The following is a 21,744-nucleotide window of genomic DNA, read 5'->3' on the forward strand; positions in this document are numbered from 1 at the left end:
TTAAAAAGAAAAAGGTATAAAAATTTAATTGCAAATTTGTTAAAATTATAAGACCAACAGAATAATTAAATTTATATTTTAATATATATTTTATAAAATGACTAATTTAATGGTTGATTTTGTGCGTATATATTGATATATTTATAAATATGAATCCTATTCAAAATATTATCAAATAACAAGATTTCTTTTTAGTCTTAGAAATGTATTTTTTGTAATTTTAGAGTTGACTGAATATGGTTTAGTTGGTTAGGTATCTATAAGACTATAACTGCATTCTGTTATGCAGTCTTTTGTAGCATTGGTTCAAATAATTCTCTTGGGTTGTTAGGGAGCTAATATATGTATGTGTTATATATATATAATTGTAAGGTCGAGTTAGTTTACTCAATACAACGTATTATGGAGATTTAATCATCATAATTATAAAATTCATTGACACCTTCATCAGTTTATATTTGCAAATAATATAATGTGTAAGGAAAACAAAGACATGTTAATAAAGGAAAACAAAAAAAGTTACATGAATGAAACTTTTTTAAAAATATTGCAAGAATGTGATAATTTGAAATATGTACAAAGTTGTACGTGAGATATTATGTGTCACGTTCTTTGCAATGAGAAATTTGGATGCAATGCAACTTTTTAAGTATTATTAGAAAAATAGATATTTTTATTCTTAAAATTAAATTTAATAATTTTATGACAAAAAGATATATTTTGAATTCTTTTTTGTAAATGGCAATTTTTTAAAAAAAATAGACAAAATTTCTAGAAATAAAATATTGCTTTGGTTTTTTACACACTTTATAAATAATAATCTAAATATTCTAATAAAATTTTAGAATAAACACATAAATTGTTTTTTACATACAAAAGTTATTTGTAATTTATAAAAATATGATACTTTTGTTATTTTTATCATATTTTTAAATTTGAGAAAATGATAAATAGGTCCTTAACCTTTTTGATTCGCAGACATTTAAATCTTCAATGATTTGAAAATACATTTAAGTCTCTATTCTTTTAAAATCTGGATCGATCATTCATATTCACTTGGATTTGTTAGACCCCAATAAAAAAAATCAAACGTAATTCCCATTATACTGAGAGAATTTTTAAAATGAGACAAATTATTAAACTCAGAGATCAATATATCCAGATTTTAAAGAGATCAAGAATTTAAATGTATTTTTAAACCCTCAGAGACTTAAATATCTACGAATCCGTTCTTATAAACTTTGTATTTATTCAAGAATTTATTTTTCGTTCTTATATTTTAAAATTTTGTTATCAGGTGTATAAACTTTTGACACTATTTTAATAATGTAGCCTATATATATAATTGAATCTGCAATATTGTTTTCTTTAGGTAGAGTCGGCAATCTTGCAAGCCCATGAATTGGGATCCAAATCCAGATTTTCTACATCAATAATATTTTTGTAAGGCTTCTTTCTTTTTATTGGGATAGAACTTTTGTCCAATACAAGATGGTCAAACCAGAGTTTGTAAAGGCCCAACCATAGTATGTATTCAATGTTATTTGACCTATCTCTTTTTAATGTTTTCTTTTTTTTTTTTTTCGTTGTTGTTCTTTTTCTGTTTTACTTTTTTCTCCTTATTTTATATACGTATATGATCATATAAAAAAATTACTTTAGTCGTTATAATAACACCTAATTGGATTTTAAAAAATTATTTCTATCAAGAATACATAAACACTAAATTATTTTAAAATTTATTCATTTTAAAATCATAAGATATTAAGCAATGCAAATTTATTAAATTCTGTATGTGTGTATATATATTAGAGAAACTTATTTATATTATTATAGTATTGTTATGCTATATTTTTTATAATATGATAAAAAGAGAAAAGTCGATATTTACTCTAAAGGAAAACAAAAAAAAATTACTTTGATATAAATAGAGGGTTTTAAAAGTATTTTTGAAGTTACGAATAATACTAAAATTATAAAATTATTATTTTTAAGAAAATATTTCTATTTTGATAGTGAAATTGTTAACATTTTTTTAATAAAAAAAACAAATCATGATATTTTTTAATGATTGTGTTTTAAAAGATTTTTAAAAGAATGTCTTATACGGGATTGGTTGCAAAATTTTATACCTTGCAAAATACTGATATGATAGGGCAAAATGAGAAATTTCACTAATTGCCAGAGAACTTATCTCTAGAGTTAGTAGTGCTTCTCAAATTTTATTGGCAAATTTTTTAAACACCGGTGGGCTTACCTCCTAATCGAAGCCATAACCATAGTATTCCCTTATTGGAAGGGACAAATCGGTGAGGCCTTATAGATATCCACATAGCCAAAAGAAGCAAATTGAAACAATGGTTAAAGATATGCTACGAGAAGGAATCATTAGGCCAAGTAAGAGCCCTTTTTCTTCTCCTGTACTCCTAGTTAGAAAGAAAAATGGTTCGTGGTGTTTTTGTACTGATTATAGAGCACTAAATTCTATTACTGTTAAGGACTCTTTTCCTATTCCTACTGTTGATGAATTAATTGATGAATTGCATGGTGCATCTTATTTTTCAAAGTTGGATCTTCGGGTTGGTTATCATCAAATCTTGCTCAACTCGGCTGACACTTATAAAACTGCTTTTAGAATTCATCATGACTATTATGAGTGGTTAGTCATGCCCTTTGGCTTAATCAATGCTCCTGCGACCTTCCAAAGTTTGATGAACACTGTTTTTCAGGATGTGTTGAGGAAATTTGTCTTGGTTTTCTTCGATGATATATTGGTTTACAGTCCTACTTGGTCTACTCATTTATCTCATTTGGAGACTGTATTGCAAATTCTTCTTAAGAAAAAATTATTTGCTAAGTATTCGAAATGTTCCTTTGGTGAAAGGCAAGTTGATTACTTAGGTCACATAATTAATGCAGTTGGTGTTGCTATGGATAGTTCCAAGGTAGAAGTCGTTCTTTCTTGTCCAATTATGATGAACTTGAAACAATTGAGGGGTTTTCTTGGATTTACTGGGTATTACCGCCGGTTTATCAAGTCGTATGCTACAATTGCAGCTCCACTTACCGAATTAACAAAGGACAAATTTCTTTGGTCACCGATTGCTGAGTCTGCATTTAAACAGTTACAACATGCTCTTACCACTGCTCCTGTACTAGCCTTGCCAGATTTTCAAAAGCCCTTTTGTTTGGAAACTGATGCATCAGGCACTGCTATTGGTGCTGTTTTAACTCAAGATGGTCATCTCATTGCCTATTTTTCAAAAAAATTGTCCTCTCGAATGCAAAAACAATCTCCATATATTAGAGAGTTGCATGCGATTACAAAGGCATTATCCAAGTTTTGACATTATCTATTGGACCACCGTTTCACTATCAAAACTGATCAACGTAGTCTAAAAGAGTTAATGGAGCAAACACTGCAAATCCCAGAGCAGCAAGCATGGCTTCCAAAATTTTTGGGATATGACTTCACAATTCAGTATAAACCAGGGCGTGAAAATGTTGCTGCTAATTCTCTTTCTCGGTCATTCAACATGGCATGGTCAGAACCGGTTCATACATGGCTAAATGATCTCCGCAAAGCACTTTATGAGGATGCAACAACCACTGAGTTAATGCAGAAATATGCGACACAGCCACACAAACAAGATCCAATTGTTGTAAGAAATGGACTGTTGTTTTGAAAAGAACGATTATATATTTCTACTCCTTTGGTTCCTTGAATTTTACACGAGTTTCATAACTCACCAACAGGTGGTCACTCCAAAATTGCTAAGACAACAAGTCGCATCAGTTCTCAAATTTATTGGCCCCACATGCATAAAGATATTAAGGACTTTGTGCGACATTGCTTGATTTGTCAATAAGCAAAGAGCAAAAATACTCTTTCGAGTGGGCTATTGCAACCCCTGCCGATACCACAACAGGTTTGGGAGCATATTTCAATGGATTTTATTACAGTCTTTTCACTTTCCAATGGCTTTACTGTGATATTAGTTGTAGTTGATCGTTTGACAAAATATGCTCATTTTATGATGTTAAAGGCTGATTTCTCTAGTAAAAGTGTGGCTGATTGCTTTGTTGCTAATATTGTTAAATTGCATGGTATGCCTAAGTCCATTGTTTCGTATCGAGACAAAGTATTCATTAGTGCCTTTTGGTAACAGCTATTCAAGTTGCAAGGTACTGTTCTGGCCATGAGTTCAGTTTATCATCTGGTCACAGATGGCCAAAGTGAAGTGGTGAATAGATGTGTGGAAATGTATCTCCGTTGTTTCTCTTTTGATCATCCTAAAACCTGGAGAAAATACTTGCCATGGGCTGAATTTTGGTATAACACCAATCATCATAGGAGCATTGGCATGTCACCTTTTAAGGCATTGTATGGTCGTGAACCACCGGGAGTTGCCCGGTATGAACGCTCACCTATTGATCCTCTACAGTTGTAGCAATTATTATCGAAAAGAGACTCACTTTTGGATAAACTTAAGACTTCGTTGCAGAAATCACAGACTTACATGAAGTCTCAGGCAGATAAAAGATGTTGAAATGTTAATTTTGGTCCCTTTACGGTACTTGAAAAGGTGGGACACGTTGCCTATAAGCTGGAATTACCTGAGCATTCGAGGATTCATCCTGTTTTTCATGTCTCGGTCCTCAAGAAGTTTTATGATGATTTAAACTGTCGATATCTACCATTTCCTCAAGAAACTTTTGAAGCTAGTCCAATTTTGCATCCTCAAGAGATATTGGCAAAACGCACTATAATAAAGGGTCAGGAATCTATTCCTCAACTCTTGATCCAATGACAAAATACTCACAGTTCAGAAGCTACTTGGGAGGATGCTTCATATATCAGGAATGCCTTTTCAACTTTCAACCTTGTGGACAAGGTCGAATTTGATGGGGAGGGTAATGATGTGCAAATCGGTCAAATACGTGTACAATTGGAAAATTATGTTAATTAGAATGAAAATAATGTTGTTAAAGAAAGTGAACACGTGACTAATGTCCCTAAAATTGTGACTAATGCCCCTGAAATTGTGACAACAAGAAAGAGCGAAAAGAGCAAAAAAATACCTACAAAACAAAAGAATTACATCTTATAGAAGAGGAGAGAGTGTAAGCATTTCTTCTTCTCCTTTACAGGTCTTTATCTCTCCTTCTTATTCTTCTAATTTTTTTTCTTTTGTTCTCCAGGTGCCACTTGCTTCCATGTGACTTCCGTGGATTATTATTAAGCTTCCACCACAACAATTGTTATTACCATTGTGAATTGTTTCTTCTTTTCCTTTTATTTCAATTATAGAAAACCCAAAAACATTTCAATATCTCTTACCTTCTATTTTAATTCATTCAGTAATTTCTTCAAACACTTGTCCTCCATCATTGGTGCTTTCATTGCTTCTCGTTATGTCTAACAATTTAGCAGCTCGCTTGACTGATCTTTAAAATAGAATGGAAGTGCTCTTAGCAAGGTCAGAGCACATTGAACACATAGAAACCTTACTCTCTAATCTACAAGTTCAGCTTGAGCATTTTCTACCTCTGTGCACAGTGCAGTCCCGCAACCTCGCACCCCATTTCAGGTGCGTAATGTGAAGTTGGATTTTCCATGTTTTGATGGTCACGATGTCTTGGGATGGATTTTTCCTGCGGAGCAATTTTTTTATTATTACAACACGCTTGATGAGGATCGCGTTACAATTTCTGCAATTCATATGGATGGCGATGTCGTTCCTTGGTACCAAATGATGCAGCGCGCCAACCTATTCCATTCCGGGCCTTCTCTGGCTCGTGTTTTGGAATCTGAATTTGGTCCATCCCCTTTTGATTTCCCTCGAGCTACATTATTCAAGCTATCTCAAACAACGATAGTAAATGCTTATTACTCTGAGTTCACTTCTCTTGTCAATCATGTTTTTGGTCTGGTTTCAGATGCTATCCTTGATTGTTTCATCAGTGGTCTTCAACAAGAGATCAAATGGGATGTCTTGGCATTTCACCCTATGACTTTACAACGTGCAGTGTCTCTTGCTCGTCTATTTGAGGAGAAATATGTGCCTGCAAAATCAACTCAGCAACATTTTGGTGTCTATAATAGAGGTTCTTCGTCATCTAAACCAAACCAAACCAAAACTCAACAACACCGTTCAGACAAAATTTGCCCCCTTTGTTACCAGCTCCAACAGTTAAAAGCCCTACTAATGCACCTAGACAACATCCATTTAGACGCTTAACTCCAGCGGAAATTCAACAAAAGAGGAAGAAGGGTATTTGTTTTAATTGTGATGAACACTTAACTTTAAATCATCGTTGTCCTAACAAACATCTTATGATTTTGCAAGTAGAGGAAGATGAAGAGGAAAACCTTCTAACTGACTTTGTTCTAGATGGACAACATGTTGTGGATGAACAACCTGCTGTGGATGAACAACCAATGATTCACCATTTATCCTTACATGTCTTTAAAGGAGGCGATGGATGTGGTACAATTCGTTTTTAGGGCTTTGTGAAATGTGTTCCAATACAAGTTCTTATAGATGGAGGCAGTGATGCTATATTTATTCAACCTAGAATTGCTAACTTTCTTGAATTACCAATCGAGCCAGCTGAGATGCAAATCATGGTGGGTGATGGCGTTTGTCTTCATGTAGAGGGTTTAGTCAACAAAGTGATTCTCAATGCTCAGGGCCATACATTGACATTTTTAGCTTTCTTGTTACCAGCAGCAGGTGCAGACTTAATATTGGGGACAACTTGGTTAGGAACTCTTGATGACCATATTCATAATTATCGCACCAAGACCCTTAAATTTTACCATGAAGGTGAATTGATTACATTGCAAGGGGATCCACAGCAATGACCTTCTGAGGTTCAGTTTCACCAATTCAAAAGAATATCTCATACAAAATCGATTGCAGAATTTTATACATTGCAAAATACTGATATGATAGGGCAAAATGAGAAATTCCACCAATTGCCAGAGAACTTACCTCCAGAGTTAGTAGTGCTTCTCAAATTTTATTGGCAAATTTTTCAAACACAAGTGGGCTTACCTCCTAATCGAAGCCATGACCATAGTATTCCTTTGTTGGAAGGGGCAAACCGTGTAAAGGTGAGGCCTTATAGATATCCACATAGCCAAAATAAGCAGATTGAAACAATGGTTAAAGATATGCTACGAGAAGGAATCATTAGGCCAAGTAAGAGCTCTTTTTCTTCTCCTGTACTCCTAGTTAAAAAGAAAGATGGTTCGTGGCATTTTTGTACTGATTATAGAGCACTAAATTCTATTACTGTTAAGGACTCTTTTCCTATTCCTACTGTTGATGAATTAATTGATGAATTGCATGGTGCATCGTATTTTTCAAAGTTGGATCTTCGGGCTGGTTATCATCAAATCTTGCTCAACCTGGCTGACACTTATAAAACTACTTTTAGAACTCATCATGGCCATTATGAATGGTTAGTCATGCCCTTTGGCTTAACCAATACTCCTGCGACCTTCCAAAGTTTGATGAACACTGTTTTCCAGGATGTGTTGAGGAAAGCATGGCTTCCAAAAGTTTTGGGTTATGACTTCACAATTCAGTATAAACCAAAGCATGAAAATATCGCGGTTGATTCTCTTTCTCAGTCATTCAACATAGCATGGTCAGAACCGGTTTATACTTGGCTAAATGATCTCCGCAAAGCACTTTATGAGGATGCAACGACCACTGAGTTGATACAGAAATATGCGACACAGCCACACAAACAAGATCCAATTGTTGTAAGAAATAGACTGCTGTTTTGGAAAGAACGATTATATATTCCTACTCCTTTGGTTCCTCAATTTTACACGAGTTTCATAACTCACCAACAGATGGTCACTCCGAAATTGTTAAGACAACAAGTCGCATCAGTTCTCAATTTTATTGGTCCCACTTGCATAAAGATATTAAGGACTTTGTGCGACATTACGTGATTTGTCAACAAGTAAAGAGCGAAAATACTCTTTCGGGTGGGCTATTGCAACCCCTGTCGATACCGCAACAGGTTTAGGAGAATATTTCAATAGATTTTATTACAGCCCTTCCACCTTCTAATGGCTTCACTGTGATATTAGTTGTAGTTGATCATTTGACAAAATATGCTTATTTTATGACGTTAAAGGCTGATTTCTCTAGTAAAAATGTGGCTGATTGCTTTGTTGCTAATATTGTTAAATTACATGGTATGCCTAAGTCCATTGTTTCGGATCGAGACAAAGTATTCATTAGTGCCTTTTACTGTTCTTGCCATGAGTTCAGCTTATCATCCGGCCACAGATTACCAAAGTAAAGTGGTGAATAGATGTGTGGAAATGTATCTCCGCAGTTTCTCTTTTGATCATCCTAAAACCTGGAGCAAACACTTGCCATGGGCTGAATTTTGGTATAACACCAATCATCATAGGAGCATTGGCATGTCACCTTTTAAGGCATTGTATGGTCGTGAACCACTGGGAGTTGCTCGGTATGAACGCTCACCTATTGATCCTCCACAGTTGCAGCAATTATTGTCGAAAAGAGACTCACTTTTGGATAGACTTAAGACTTCGTTGCAGAAATCACAGGCTTACATGAAGTCTCAGGTAGATAAAAGATGTCGAAATGTTAATTTCGAGCCCGAAGAGAAAGTGTTGGTTAAGCTACAACCATATTGACAACACTCAGCTGAATTGAGGAAGAACCAAAAATTAGGCCTCCGATATTTTGGTCCCTTTACGGTGCTTGAAAAAGTGGGACACGTTGCCTATAAGCTGGAATTACTTGAGCATTCGAGGATTCATCCTGTTTTTCATGTCTCGGTCCTCAAGAAGTTTCATGATGATTTAAACTGTCAATATCTGCTATTTCCTCAAAAAACTTTTGAAGCTGGTCCAATTTTACATCCTCAAGAGGTATTGGCAAACCGTACTATAATAAAGGGTTAGGAATCTATTCGTCGACTCTTAATCTAATGGCAAAATACTCATAGTTCAGAAGCTACTTGGGAAGATGCTTCATATATCAGGAATGCCTTTCCAACCTTCAATCTTGTGGACAAGGTCGAATTTTATGGGGAGAGTAATGATGTGCAAATGGGTCAAATACGGGTACAATTGGAAGATTATGTTAATTAGACTGAAAATAATGTTGTTAAAGAAAGTGAACACGTGACTAATGTCCCTGAAATTTTGACTAATGCCCCTGAAATTGTGACAACAGAAAAGAGCAAAAAGAGCAAAAAATACCTACAAAACTAAAGAATTACATCTTATAGAAGAGGAGAGAGTGTAAGCATTTCTTCTTCTCCTTTACAGGTCTTTATCTCTCCTTCTTATTCTTCTAATTTTTTTTCCTTTTGTTCTCGAGGTGCCACTTGCTTCCATGTGACTTCAGTGAATTATTATTAAGCTTCCACCACAACAATTGTTATTACCATTGTGAATTGTTTCTTCTTTTCCTTTTATTTCAATTATAGAAAACCCAAAAATATTTCAATATCTCTTACCTTCTATTTTAATTCATTCAGTCATTTCTTCAAACACTTGTCCTCCATCACTAACTAACTGCAATTTGCTTCATTTTATCAATCTCAACATTTCACATTCTCTCTGCTCTTCACTTTCTTCCTTCGCTTGAAGCAAATTGTTGATTCACAGCATGGATCCATGGATGTTCATCAATTCACAGCGCTGCAAGCTCAGATCGCAAAAGCTGGTTCGAGATCAACTACTAACTACTTCTACTCTAGAGTACGTATCACATTGTAGCTGATCGGCATGGAATCAAGAACAATAGACGATTATGACGCGTCTAATTTGTGCTAACTTGATGGTTTGTTAGTGGTTGAAGAATCATCATTTGCAGCAGGAGTAGTTGTTACTGGCAATGAGTTATTTGTGTCCTCATCAGCTTCTTGGTGTTTGTGATCCTTAGCTTTTCCCCACACAACTGAGTAAAGTCCTAATGTGATGATGATGCTTCCAATAATACTGTAATCCACACATTCAATTTCATTTCGTCATATGCAATTCATGAAATAATAAATAAATGTATATATACCTACCTTCCAAGATAGACTCGTTCTCGTAAGAAGAAGGAACCCAAAGCAGCAACAATCACCATGCAAAGAGGATTGAAAGCTGTTGTGAACACTGGACCTCTCATTTTCATAACCAATCCTTGTATGTAGTATGCAATTCCTGAACTAACCACTCCCTAAATAAACAAACAACATTAGCATCAGTTATTCGTATAAAATATATGAGTCAATCAATTTATTAGTGATTGATAAATGAGGAAGTTGAAAAGTGAAGAAACCGTGTAAAGAGGAGCAAAGAGCCTCATGTCCCAACCAATGGCCCAAGCCTTAGAACCAGAGTGACGCTCTGCTACAAGTGCGACTATTGTAGTTTGCAGTGTTCCTGCCATGCATATCCATGTGGCCAATGATAACTCTGCTCTATACTTCGCCACCGTTATGCTCTGCAATATGTAGAAAGAAGACAACGCCACACAACCGATGAGAATGTAAAGAGCGCCAACAGTTTGGTGTTTGTGTGAAGCGAGTCCTGCATCTCCATTGTTCTGTGTTGTTGCTGCGGCAGAATGAAAAAAGTTGAATCCAGGACCCTTGTAAAGTGCCATTACCACTGCGCCTCCAAATGTTACTAACGTTCCAATCACTTTTGCTTGACTCCTTACCTCTCTTATTTTTACACGCTCCAACCTTCTCATATATATATAATTAAATTAGTATAATTCATATGCAGTTACACAAAACAAAAATGTTAAGTGCACACTAAAATCAGGTATGTTACCCTGTAAGAAGTGCAAGTACAAAGGTGATGGAGGGTGCTGCATTGGTAATAGCAGATGTGAATGAAGCAGAAGTGTACTTCATTCCCAAATACGCGAAGCTCTGGTTGAGAACTGGTCTATTCAAATTAAACACTTACCAAAATTAGAAGGTTAATACTTTAGTATTCTTTCTCCATGATGTGCATCAATGCATATATATATATATATATGGAAAAGTTTAGGGGCAACAACTTCATTAAATTTTAGTTAGCATGTAACAACAAAGAGAAGTGAGTTATTGGATGAAATCTCACACCAATCTCACACCATTAAAATCATCATTAATGGCTATTTGATAGTTATAAATCACAAAAGTTGTTGCGCCTAGCACTCTCAATTTAAAAAACATACATTCAATAAATATGTACACGGTTAGATTTATAACATGCTTGATATTACTTGTCATACATATATATATATATTTTTTTTTTTTTTGGTTAAGGTAAGGGGCCAGAAGCCCAAACAACAAAAGGAACTACACTAAATTAATCATTCTGGGCCAAGAGGTGCCAGTAATATCACTAAGTACCCAAAGATCGCTCCCTGGAGGAGGGGAATTCCATACCATGAGGCTTTGTTCTTGTGCCGCTCCAAGATTGGCGAGAAAATCTGCACAACCGTTTGCTTCGCGATAAACGTGCTCAATCCTAACTTGCCAACCCCTGTCAAGGAGCTCGCTGATCCTGTAGTAGAGGACCGACCCAGAATTCCTCTTCAAGGAAGGGTTTTTGACACTGTTTACTACTGCACTTGAGTCACAATCAAGCCAAATTCTTCTGAACCCCATCGTCCAGGCTATTTCCAGGCCGGTGTATACCCCCCAAAGCTCAGCAAGGTGTGCGGAACAGACACCCAGATTTCTGGAAAAACCCATGATCCATCTTCCTTCACTATTTCTTAGAATACCACCGCATCCCGCCCTCCTTGGATTATCTTTTACTGCCCCATCTGTGTTAATTTTAATCCAATTACTTTGTGGGGGTTGCCACTTGATACTGATAGTCATTCTCCTGTGAGTATTGGTCCCAACGAGATACTTCTCAAAGGCTTTTTGAATGGTGTTAACATAATCCTGAATAAGATTGTACGCTACCACTGGTCTCTTGAAGGATCTTTGGAATATTTCCATATTTCTCCAATTCCAAATCCTCCAACAAGCAACCATATAGATACTAATCCATTCCGCTTGAATCGAGCAACCCCAATCCTTGTTCAAACACTCATGGAACCAATCAGACGTTGGAATGGAAAAGAACTCCAACGCTAACTCGCTTCTAACCAGCTTTTTCCAGATAACCTTTGCCCCCTCGCAATCTCTCAAAACATGCATAGTGTCTTCAACTTGATTTGTGCAATAATGGCAGAGGGGGGAAGTCCCATACCATTTACTCCTTCTGTAGTTAGTGATCAATCTACCATGTATGGCTTGCCACATGAATATTTTTATTCTTTGAGGGCCGTGCCATTTCCAAATCTTCTTCCACACATTGCTGGTACCAATAGGAGGTTGGATAATAGCTTTATAAGCTTCTCTAACTGAGAATCTTCCATCTGAGGAATTCTTCCATGCTCTGCTATCAGGAGGATCTGAGGGTCTAGGGGCAGGGATGGCTTTAATTAAGGGAATGCACTCTGTCTCAATTACAGAGTTGAGCACCTCCAAGTTCCATTCTCCCTCTGAGTTCACATAATTCTGGGCACTTGCATCCATATCTTCAATTTGCACGTTAGGCCTAATATGGTCCGCAAGGCACCCATCCATGTTAAGCCATTTATCCTTCCAAAATTTGGTATTTTCCCCGTTGCCAATTCTGTGAACAATATTCTCCTCAAAGGTTGGCCATACTTGCTGCAAAGCTCTCCAAAGGTTGGAGCATCCCACTGTAGGGTTATGAGGTCTATTAGTGTCCCCATTACAATACTTATACCATAACACCCTCGCCCACAAAGTGTCAGGATCTTCGTTCAAATTCCAACAAATTTTAAACAAGAAGGCTTGATTCATCACTTCCAGCCTTTTGAACCCCAAGCCTCCAGCATCCTTCGGGAGACAGAGGGTTTCCCAACTAATGAGATGCACCCTGCGGTGATTTTCGTCCGAACCCCAAACAAAATTACGTTGAGCTTTCTCCACTTTGCTGCAAATGCCTTTTGGCAATTTGCTGTGTTGCATCGCAAAATTGGCAATCGGGCCAATAGAAGATTGAGCTAGCACTACCCTTCCCGCTATGGACAAGCTTTTCTGCTTCCATCCCTTGAGTTTATTCTTCACCTTGTCTAGAATGTGCCCATAATTTCTCTTGCTATCCCGTCCCTCCACAATATAAGATCCCAAATACCTTCCAATCTCTTTTGTTTCTTTATAGCCTGCCTCTTTAACAATCATTTCTCTACACTCATTATTCACCTTTTTTGAGAAGAAGATTTGTGTTTTCTGGGCATTGATCACTTGACCCGAGGCCTCACAAAAAATTTCAAGACATTTCTTGATGTTACGAATTTGTCCCTGAGAAGCTTCAGCAAACAACATGATGTCATCGGCAAACATCAAGTGGGATATAAGAGGTCCGTTTCTCCCAACACGGAAAGGAATCCACTGCCCCTCATTTACCATGTCCTCAATCAGATGAGACAGCCTATCGATACATATGACAAAGATATATGGTGAAAGAGGGTCACCTTGGCGGATGCCGCAAGTTGGAGAGAAGACATTAGTTTTTTCCCCATTCCACAAAACTTGAAAGCTGGTCGACCTAATGCAATTCATAATGACACTGATAAGCTCTGGAGGTATTGAGTAATCTTGAAGACATCTCTCAATGAAGTTCCAACTAAGTCTATCATAGGCCTTTTCTAGGTCAATTTTGATCGCCATGTGCCCATGCTTAGCTGCTGACTTCCTCATCGAATGGATGATCTCATGTGCGATAATAATGTTATCTTGAATTTTTCTACCCGGGATAAAGCTAGACTGAGCAGGAGATATACGGTTATTCAAGGTGGTTTTGATCCTATTAGCCAAAATCTTTGTTATGGTCTTGTAAGATACATTACAAAGAGAGATTGGGCGAAATTGATTCACAAACTCAGGGTGGTCCACTTTAGGAATGAGAGTCAGGAGAGTGTTATTCACATCCTTGATGCCGCTTGGGTTCCTCCATGAGTCCAATACAAAATTAATGACACTGCTTCCAACTACCTGCCAATTTTCTTTAAAGAATCCTGCCGGGAGTCCATCATCTCCGGGAGCTTTGAGGGATCCCATAGCAAAAATTGCATCCTCAATTTCCTTTTTGTTGACGAATTGACTCAGGTTGTGTATCTCCCCATCTTCCATCGGGGGGTAGAAGGTTGTGGTGTTGATCACACTATTTCTTCTAGGGTATTTGTCCTGGAAAAGGTTTTGGAAATACTGACAAACATGACTTTTTAGAGCTTCGTGGTCTTCCATCCAGACCCCACTATCATCCCTCAGCTTTAAAATCTTGTTCCTCCTCCTCCTAATGATGGTTTTGGTGTGGTAATATCGCGTGTTGCGGTCCCCTTCCACAATCCAGTTCTCCCTCGATTTTTGGAGCCAAAACGTTTGCTCCCTATCAAGAATAGCTTCTAGCTCGCCATTGAGCCTTTCCTCCAAACTATCCAAAAATTCACTCTTCCCATATCTGGGTGAGTTTTGGATGCCTCGAAGCCTGTTCAAGATGGTTCTTTTTTGCTTAAACAGATGCCCAAAATTATCCCGATTCCACAATTTAATTTTTTCCACAAAAGAGCTGATGGCACTAGTCAAATGGTGGTTGCCGAGCCAGGCTTGTCTAATAAAGGGTTGGAAGTCATGGTGTTGCATCCACATAAACTCAAATCTGAATGGTTTTTCCCTAGGGTGATTGTGCGTACCTTTGCATTTAATGAGGATAGGGTGATGATCCGACCTAACCCTTGGCAAAGTATCTACCACCGCTTCCTGGAATCTGAGTCTCCAATCCACATTGCACAAAGCTCTGTCCAGACGTTTGAAAATACGCTCCCCATTTTGCCAAACTGGTCCTCTCCAAGTAAATTTTGTGCCATTAAAACCCAAATCAATAAGACTGCAACGGTCAATCCACTCTGTAAACCTCCTAATTTGAGCTTTATCTGGAGGAGCCCCACCCTTTTTCTCATCTATTCTTCCAATATCATTGAAGTCTCCACAAAGTAACCAGGGGCCTTGGACTGTGTCTGCAATGTCGCTAATGAAGCTCCTAATTTCTCTTCTCTTGGTCTCCTGAGGACTAGCGTATACCACGGTTAGATTCCAATGCTCCATACCATTCTCAATCTGAACGTGCAAGGCTTGGTTATGCCTGCTAATTTCTTGAATGTGAAAATTTGGGTTATTCCACAAAAGCCAGATCCCTCCAGAGAAGCCTTGGGCATCCACCGTCAGATGAAAATTGAAGCCACAATTCTGAATAGATCTCTTTGCTACTTCTCCGCCACACTTGGTCTCCTGAATCGCAACCAAGTCAGGTTTAAATTGCTGAGTATATTCCTTTAATGTTTTTGCAAAGCTTGGGCCAGCAGCCCCTCTAGCATTCCAAGAAAAAATGATCATTAAGACTTATTTTTAAAGAAGCCCAAAGCTTCAAGGATCCAAAATTCAGAGACAAGTTAAACCATGATTGGCCCAACTAGGCCATGTGCACATCGTTCCCCTTCGGGGCTTCTCTTTTTCCCCATTCCACTATTGTCGTAGTCCCTTCGGCCATGACTTCGTCCAGATCCGAGCCCGAAAGGAAAGGTTGCCTTGGGTCTGGGGGTTTTGGATCCATACAAAGGTCCACTTGGGTCTCCAACACCATATGAGTGTCAGATGTCTCTAAAGATTGAGACACATGCGATAAGATTGGGCTGGGGGTAGGGTCAGAAATGGGGGCTATAATATGGGCTTGATGGGTCATGGGCTGTCTTAGGGACAGTTGAGGGAACCCAAAGATATAGTAATGTACCTTCCAAGATAAAGTAATGTACCCTTCCCATGAATTCACCGGTAACTACCGCTGAAGAAGCGGATCAACTGCAACGAAGCAAAAAGAAACTCCGTAATGACAGAGGAGAATTTAAAGGGGAGACATCAAGGATAGCTAGAGAAGAGGAGTGGATGTGCGAGAAAACGTCTTTTGTGGGAACTAATGGCAAAAGAAGAACGTATGCCGATCTTGTTATGAATGGAAGTGCAGAACCAAGATCGGATGACGAAGAGTCTGACTCTGATAGGAGTTCATCAGATGATTCTGAAGAGGAAACGGAAGAGCAAATACCGATGGAAGAGCTTTTCAATATGAGCCAGATGCAAAGAGACGCTCTAAAGAAGGAGAGAAAGGAGGCCAACCGTCAACCATCAATTTCTGTTGAAAGACTCCCTAACGGCACCATCAGTATTACAGTTAATAAAACAGAGAAGAAAAGGTTAGAGAAGCCTTGGAAACACACGTTGATAGTGAAACTCCTGGGGAGGCAGATTACGTATGGAGTGCTGAAAAGAAGGTTAGACACCATGTGGGCCAAGTCAGGAGGCATGGACCTCATCGATGTTGGTAATGACTTCTATGTGGTGAGATTGTTTAATGAAGAAGATTACTGGCATGTGATGGAAGGAGGTCCCTGGCTACTTTTCGATCATTATCTAACGATAAGAAGTTGGACCCCAGACTTCAACCCCTTCGGAACTACCATCAATAAGGTGGCAGCTTGGATTAGGCTCCCAGACCTTCCCATTGAATACTACGACAAGCGTTTCCTGGGGACAGTAGGTGATCAGATTGGTAAGACGCTTAAAGTCGACATGAACACAGCGAATCAATCCCGGGGTAAGTTCGCGAGACTCTGTGTTGAACTAGACTTGAGCAAGCCCTTGGAAGCCTCCTACTTGGTGAATGGAAAAAGATTCTACATAGAATATGAGGGCCTGCATATGGTATGCTTCAGTTGTGGAAGGTTTGGCCATGTGAGTGATAGTTGCATGGCTAATACCAATCAAGAAGGTAAGGGAGGAAAGGCTAAAGAAGTGCAGCATCAAGAAGCAGAAAAGAATACTCCGACGGAAGAGATGCAGGCTGATCCTATGAACAAAGAAGGAGGGAAATGTAACGACAAGGGTAAAGAAGTCATTGTAACAAGCCAAAATTTTGGTGTATGGATGATAGTACAAAAGCAGAAAAGGACAAGAAGAACACCCACTAATAAGGACACCTCCAACATAAGTAGTGGGTCGAAGCATAAAAGCGAAAGAGACAAAATAGAGGCAGTGGAGGAAAAAGGAAGGTACGAGATTCTGGCAGAAAAGGACAAAGGGGACCAACCAATGCATGATCAAGGCAGTCTTCAGAAAAACAATGTGTCCCCTGTTAGGAAGCAGGCTGAGATTGTTTCGAAGGAATTTCTAACAGGTTCCCAAATGAGAAAGGCCAAGGCTACCACTTCAGTGCAGATCAATGATGAATATCCTTCTGACCATCCAAACCTAGCCCAATCATCCAAACGCAAACCCCAAAGCCCAACTTATTCACAACAACACCACCAAGCTACTCCAGCCTCATCACAGCCAACCCCTCAACTGTCCCTAAGACAGCCCATGACCCATCAAGCCCATATTATAGCCCCCATTTCTGACCCTACCCCCAGCCCAATCTTATCGCATGTGTCTCAATCTTTAGAGACATCTGACACTCATATGGTGTTGGAGACCCAAGTGGACCTTTGTATGGATCCAAAACCCCCAGACCCAAGGCAACCTTTCCTTTCGGGCTCGGATCTGGACGAAGTCATGGCCGAAGGGACTACGACAATAGTGGAATGGGGAAAAAGAGAAGCCCCGAAGGGGAACGATGTGCACATGGCCTAGTTGGGCCAATCATGGTTTAACTTGTCTCTGAATTTTGGATCCTTGAAGCTTTGGGCTTCTTTAAAAATAAGTCTTAATGATCATTTTTTCTTGGAATGCTAGAGGGGCTGCTGGCCCAAGCTTTGCAAAAACATTAAAGGAATATACTCAGCAATTTAAACCTGACTTGGTTGCGATTCAGGAGACCAAGTGTGGCGGAGAAGTAGCAAAGAGATCTATTCAGAATTGTGGCTTCAATTTTCATCTGACGGTGGATGCCCAAGGCTTCTCTGGAGGGATCTGGCTTTTGTGGAATAACCCAAATTTTCACATTCAAGAAATTAGCAGGCATAACCAAGCCTTGCACGTTCAGATTGAGAATGGTATGGAGCATTGGAATCTAACCGTGGTATACGCTAGTCCTCAGGAGACCAAGAGAAGAGAAATTAGGAGCTTCATTAGCGACATTGCAGACACAGTCCAAGGCCCCTGGTTACTTTGTGGAGACTTCAATGATATTGGAAGAATAGATGAGAAAAAGGGTGGGGCTCCTCCAGATAAAGCTCAAATTAGGAGGTTTACAGAGTGGATTGACCGTTGCAGTCTTATTGATTTGGGTTTTAATGGCACAAAATTTACTTGGAGAGGACCAGTTTGGCAAAATGGGGAGCGTATTTTCAAACGTCTGGACAGAGCTTTGTGCAATGTGGATTGGAGACTCAGATTCCAGGAAGCGGTGGTAGATACTTTGCCAAGGGTTAGGTCGGATCATCACCCTATCCTCATTAAATGCAAAGGTACGCACAATCACCCTAGGGAAAAACCATTCAGATTTGAGTTTATGTGGATGCAACACCATGACTTCCAACCCTTTATTAGACAAGCCTGGCTCGGCAACCACCATTTGACTAGTGCCATCAGCTCTTTTGTGGAAAAAATTAAATTGTGGAATCGGGATAATTTTGGGCATCTGTTTAAGCAAAAAAGAACCATCTTGAACAGGCTTCGAGGCATCCAAAACTCACCCAGATATGGGAAGAGTGAATTTTTGGATAGTTTGGAGGAAAGGCTCAATGGCGAGCTAGAAGCTATTCTTGATAGGGAGCAAACGTTTTGGCTCCAAAAATCGAGGGAGAACTGGATTGTGGAAGGGGACCGCAACACGCGATATTACCACACCAAAACCATCATTAGGAGGAGGAGGAACAAGATTTTAAAGCTGAGGGATGATAGTGGGGTCTGGATGGAAGACCACGAAGCTCTAAAAAGTCATGTTTGTCAGTATTTCCAAAACCTTTTCCAGGACAAATACCCTAGAAGAAATAGTGTGATCAACACCACAACCTTCTACCCCCCGATGGAAGATGGGGAGATACACAACCTGAGTCAATTCGTCAACAAAAAGGAAATTGAGGATGCAATTTTTGCTATGGGATCCCTCAAAGCTCCCGGAGATGATGGACTCCCGGCAGGATTCTTTAAAGAAAATTGGCAGGTAGTTGGAAGCAGTGTCATTAATTTTGTATTGGACTCATGGAGGAACCCAAGCGGCATCAAGGATGTGAATAACACTCTCCTGACTCTCATTCCTAAAGTGGACCACCCTGAGTTTGTGAATCAATTTCGCCCAATCTCTCTTTGTAATGTATCTTACAAGACCATAACAAAGATTTTGGCTAATAGGATCAAAACCACCTTGAATAACCGTATATCTCCTGCTCAGTCTAGCTTTATCCCGGGTAGAAAAATTCAAGATAACATTATTATCGCACATGAGATCATCCATTCGATGAGGAAGTCAGCAGCTAAGCATGGGCACATGGCGATCAAAATTGACCTAGAAAAGGCCTATGATAGACTTAGTTGGAACTTCATTGAGAGATGTCTTCAAGATTACTCAATACCTCCAGAGCTTATCAGTGTCATTATGAATTGCATTAGGTCGACCAGCTTTCAAGTTTTGTGGAATGGGGAAAAAACTAATGTCTTCTCTCCAACTTGCGGCATCCGCCAAGGTGACCCTCTTTCACCATATATCTTTGTCATATGTATCGATAGGCTGTCTCATCTGATTGAGGACATGGTAAATGAGGGGCAGTGGATTCCTTTCCGTGTTGGGAGAAACGGACCTCTTATATCCCACTTGATGTTTGCCGATGACATCATGTTGTTTGCTGAAGCTTCTCAGGGACAAATTCGTAACATCAAGAAATGTCTTGAAATTTTTTGTGAGGCCTCGGGTCAAGTGATCAATGCCCAGAAAACACAAATCTTCTTCTCAAAAAAGGTGAATAATGAGTGTAGAGAAATGATTGTTAAAGAGGCAGGCTATAAAGAAACAAAAGAGATTGGAAGGTATTTGGGATCTTATATTGTGGAGGGACGGGATAGCAAGAGAAATTATGGGCACATTCTAGACAAGGTGAAGAATAAACTCAAGGGATGGAAGCAGAAAAGCTTGTCCATAGCGGGAAGGGTAGTGCTAGCTCAATCTTCTATTGGCCCGATTGCCAATTTTGCGATGCAACACAGCAAATTGCCAAAAGGCATTTGCAGCAAAGTGGAGAAAGCTCAACGTAATTTTGTTTGGGGTTCGGACGAAAATCACCGCAGGGTGCATCTCATTAGTTGGGAAACCCTCTGTCTCCCGAAGGATGCTGGAGGCTTGGGGTTCAAAAGGCTGGAAGTGATGAATCAAGCCTTCTTGTTTAAAATTTGTTGGAATTTGAACGAAGATCCTGACACTTTGTGGGCGAGGGTGTTATGGTATAAGTATTGTAATGGGGACACTAATAGACCTCATAACCCTACAGTGGGATGCTCCAACCTTTGGAGAGCTTTGCAGCAAGTATGGCCAACCTTTGAGGAGAATATTGTTCACAGAATTGGCAACGGGGAAAATACCAAATTTTGGAAGGATAAATGGCTTAACATGGATGGGTGCCTTGCGGACCATATTAGGCCTAACGTGCAAATTGAAGATATGGATGCAAGTGCCCAGAATTATGTGAACTCAGAGGGAGAATGGAACTTGGAGGTGCTCAACTCTGTAATTGAGACAGAGTGCATTCCCTTAATTAAAGCCATCCCTGCCCCTAGACCCTCAGATCCTCCTGATAGCAGAGCATGGAAGAATTCCTCAGATGGAAGATTCTCAGTTAGAGAAGCTTATAAAGCTATTATCCAACCTCCTATTGGTACCAGCAATGTGTGGAAGAAGATTTGGAAATGGCACGGCCCTCAAAGAATAAAAATATTCATGTGGCAAGCCATACATGGTAGATTGATCACTAACTACAGAAGGAGTAAATGGTATGGGACTTCCCCCCTCTGCCATTATTGCACAAATCAAGTTGAAGACACTATGCATGTTTTGAGAGATTGCGAGGGGGCAAAGGTTATCTGGAAAAAGCTGGTTAGAAGCGAGTTAGCGTTGGAGTTCTTTTCCATTCCAACGTCTGATTGGTTCCATGAGTGTTTGAACAAGGATTGGGGTTGCTCGATTCAAGCGGAATGGATTAGTATCTATATGGTTGCTTGTTGGAGGATTTGGAATTGGAGAAATATGGAAATATTCCAAAGATCCTTCAAGAGACCAGTGGTAGCGTACAATCTTATTCAGGATTATGTTAACACCATTCAAAAAGCCTTTGAGAAGTATCTCGTTGGGACCAATACTCACAGGAGAATGACTATCAGTATCAAGTGGCAACCCCCACAAAGTAATTGGATTAAAATTAACACAGATGGGGCAGTAAAAGATAATCCAAGGAGGGCGGGATGCGGTGGTATTCTAAGAAATAGTGAAGGAAGATGGATCATGGGTTTTTCCAGAAATCTGGGTGTCTGTTCCGCACACCTTGCTGAGCTTTGGGGGGTATACACCGGCCTGGAAATAGCCTGGACGATGGGGTTCAGAAGAATTTGGCTTGATTGTGACTCAAGTGCAGTAGTAAACAGTGTCAAAAACCCTTCCTTGAAGAGGAATTCTGGGTCGGTCCTCTA

The 21,744-nt window shown here is 39.1% G+C and overlaps 1 protein-coding gene and 1 pseudogene across 1 annotated transcript in view; one reads left to right on the top strand and one right to left on the bottom strand.

The window, feature by feature from the left end:
- The first annotated feature begins 2,178 nt into the window (after positions 1-2,178).
- On the top strand, positions 2,179-8,692 carry LOC140174660 (uncharacterized; annotated as a pseudogene).
- Positions 8,693-9,837: 1,145 nt separating this feature from the next.
- Positions 9,838-21,744, bottom strand: part of LOC112706078 (WAT1-related protein At4g08290-like) — a 42,398-nt gene continuing 30,491 nt past the window's right edge. Inside the window, exons 3-5 of the mRNA XM_025757173.3 lie at positions 10,335-10,743; positions 10,081-10,232; positions 9,838-10,006 (exon numbers count right to left, since the gene is read on the bottom strand). Of these exons, the coding sequence (XP_025612958.1) occupies positions 9,838-10,006; positions 10,081-10,232; positions 10,335-10,743 (730 nt within the window). The remainder of the gene's footprint in view (positions 10,007-10,080; positions 10,233-10,334; positions 10,744-21,744) is intronic.

Source organism: Arachis hypogaea, chromosome 8 (assembly GCF_003086295.3).
Source record: "Arachis hypogaea cultivar Tifrunner chromosome 8, arahy.Tifrunner.gnm2.J5K5, whole genome shotgun sequence".
NCBI lineage: Eukaryota > Viridiplantae > Streptophyta > Magnoliopsida > Fabales > Fabaceae > Arachis > Arachis hypogaea.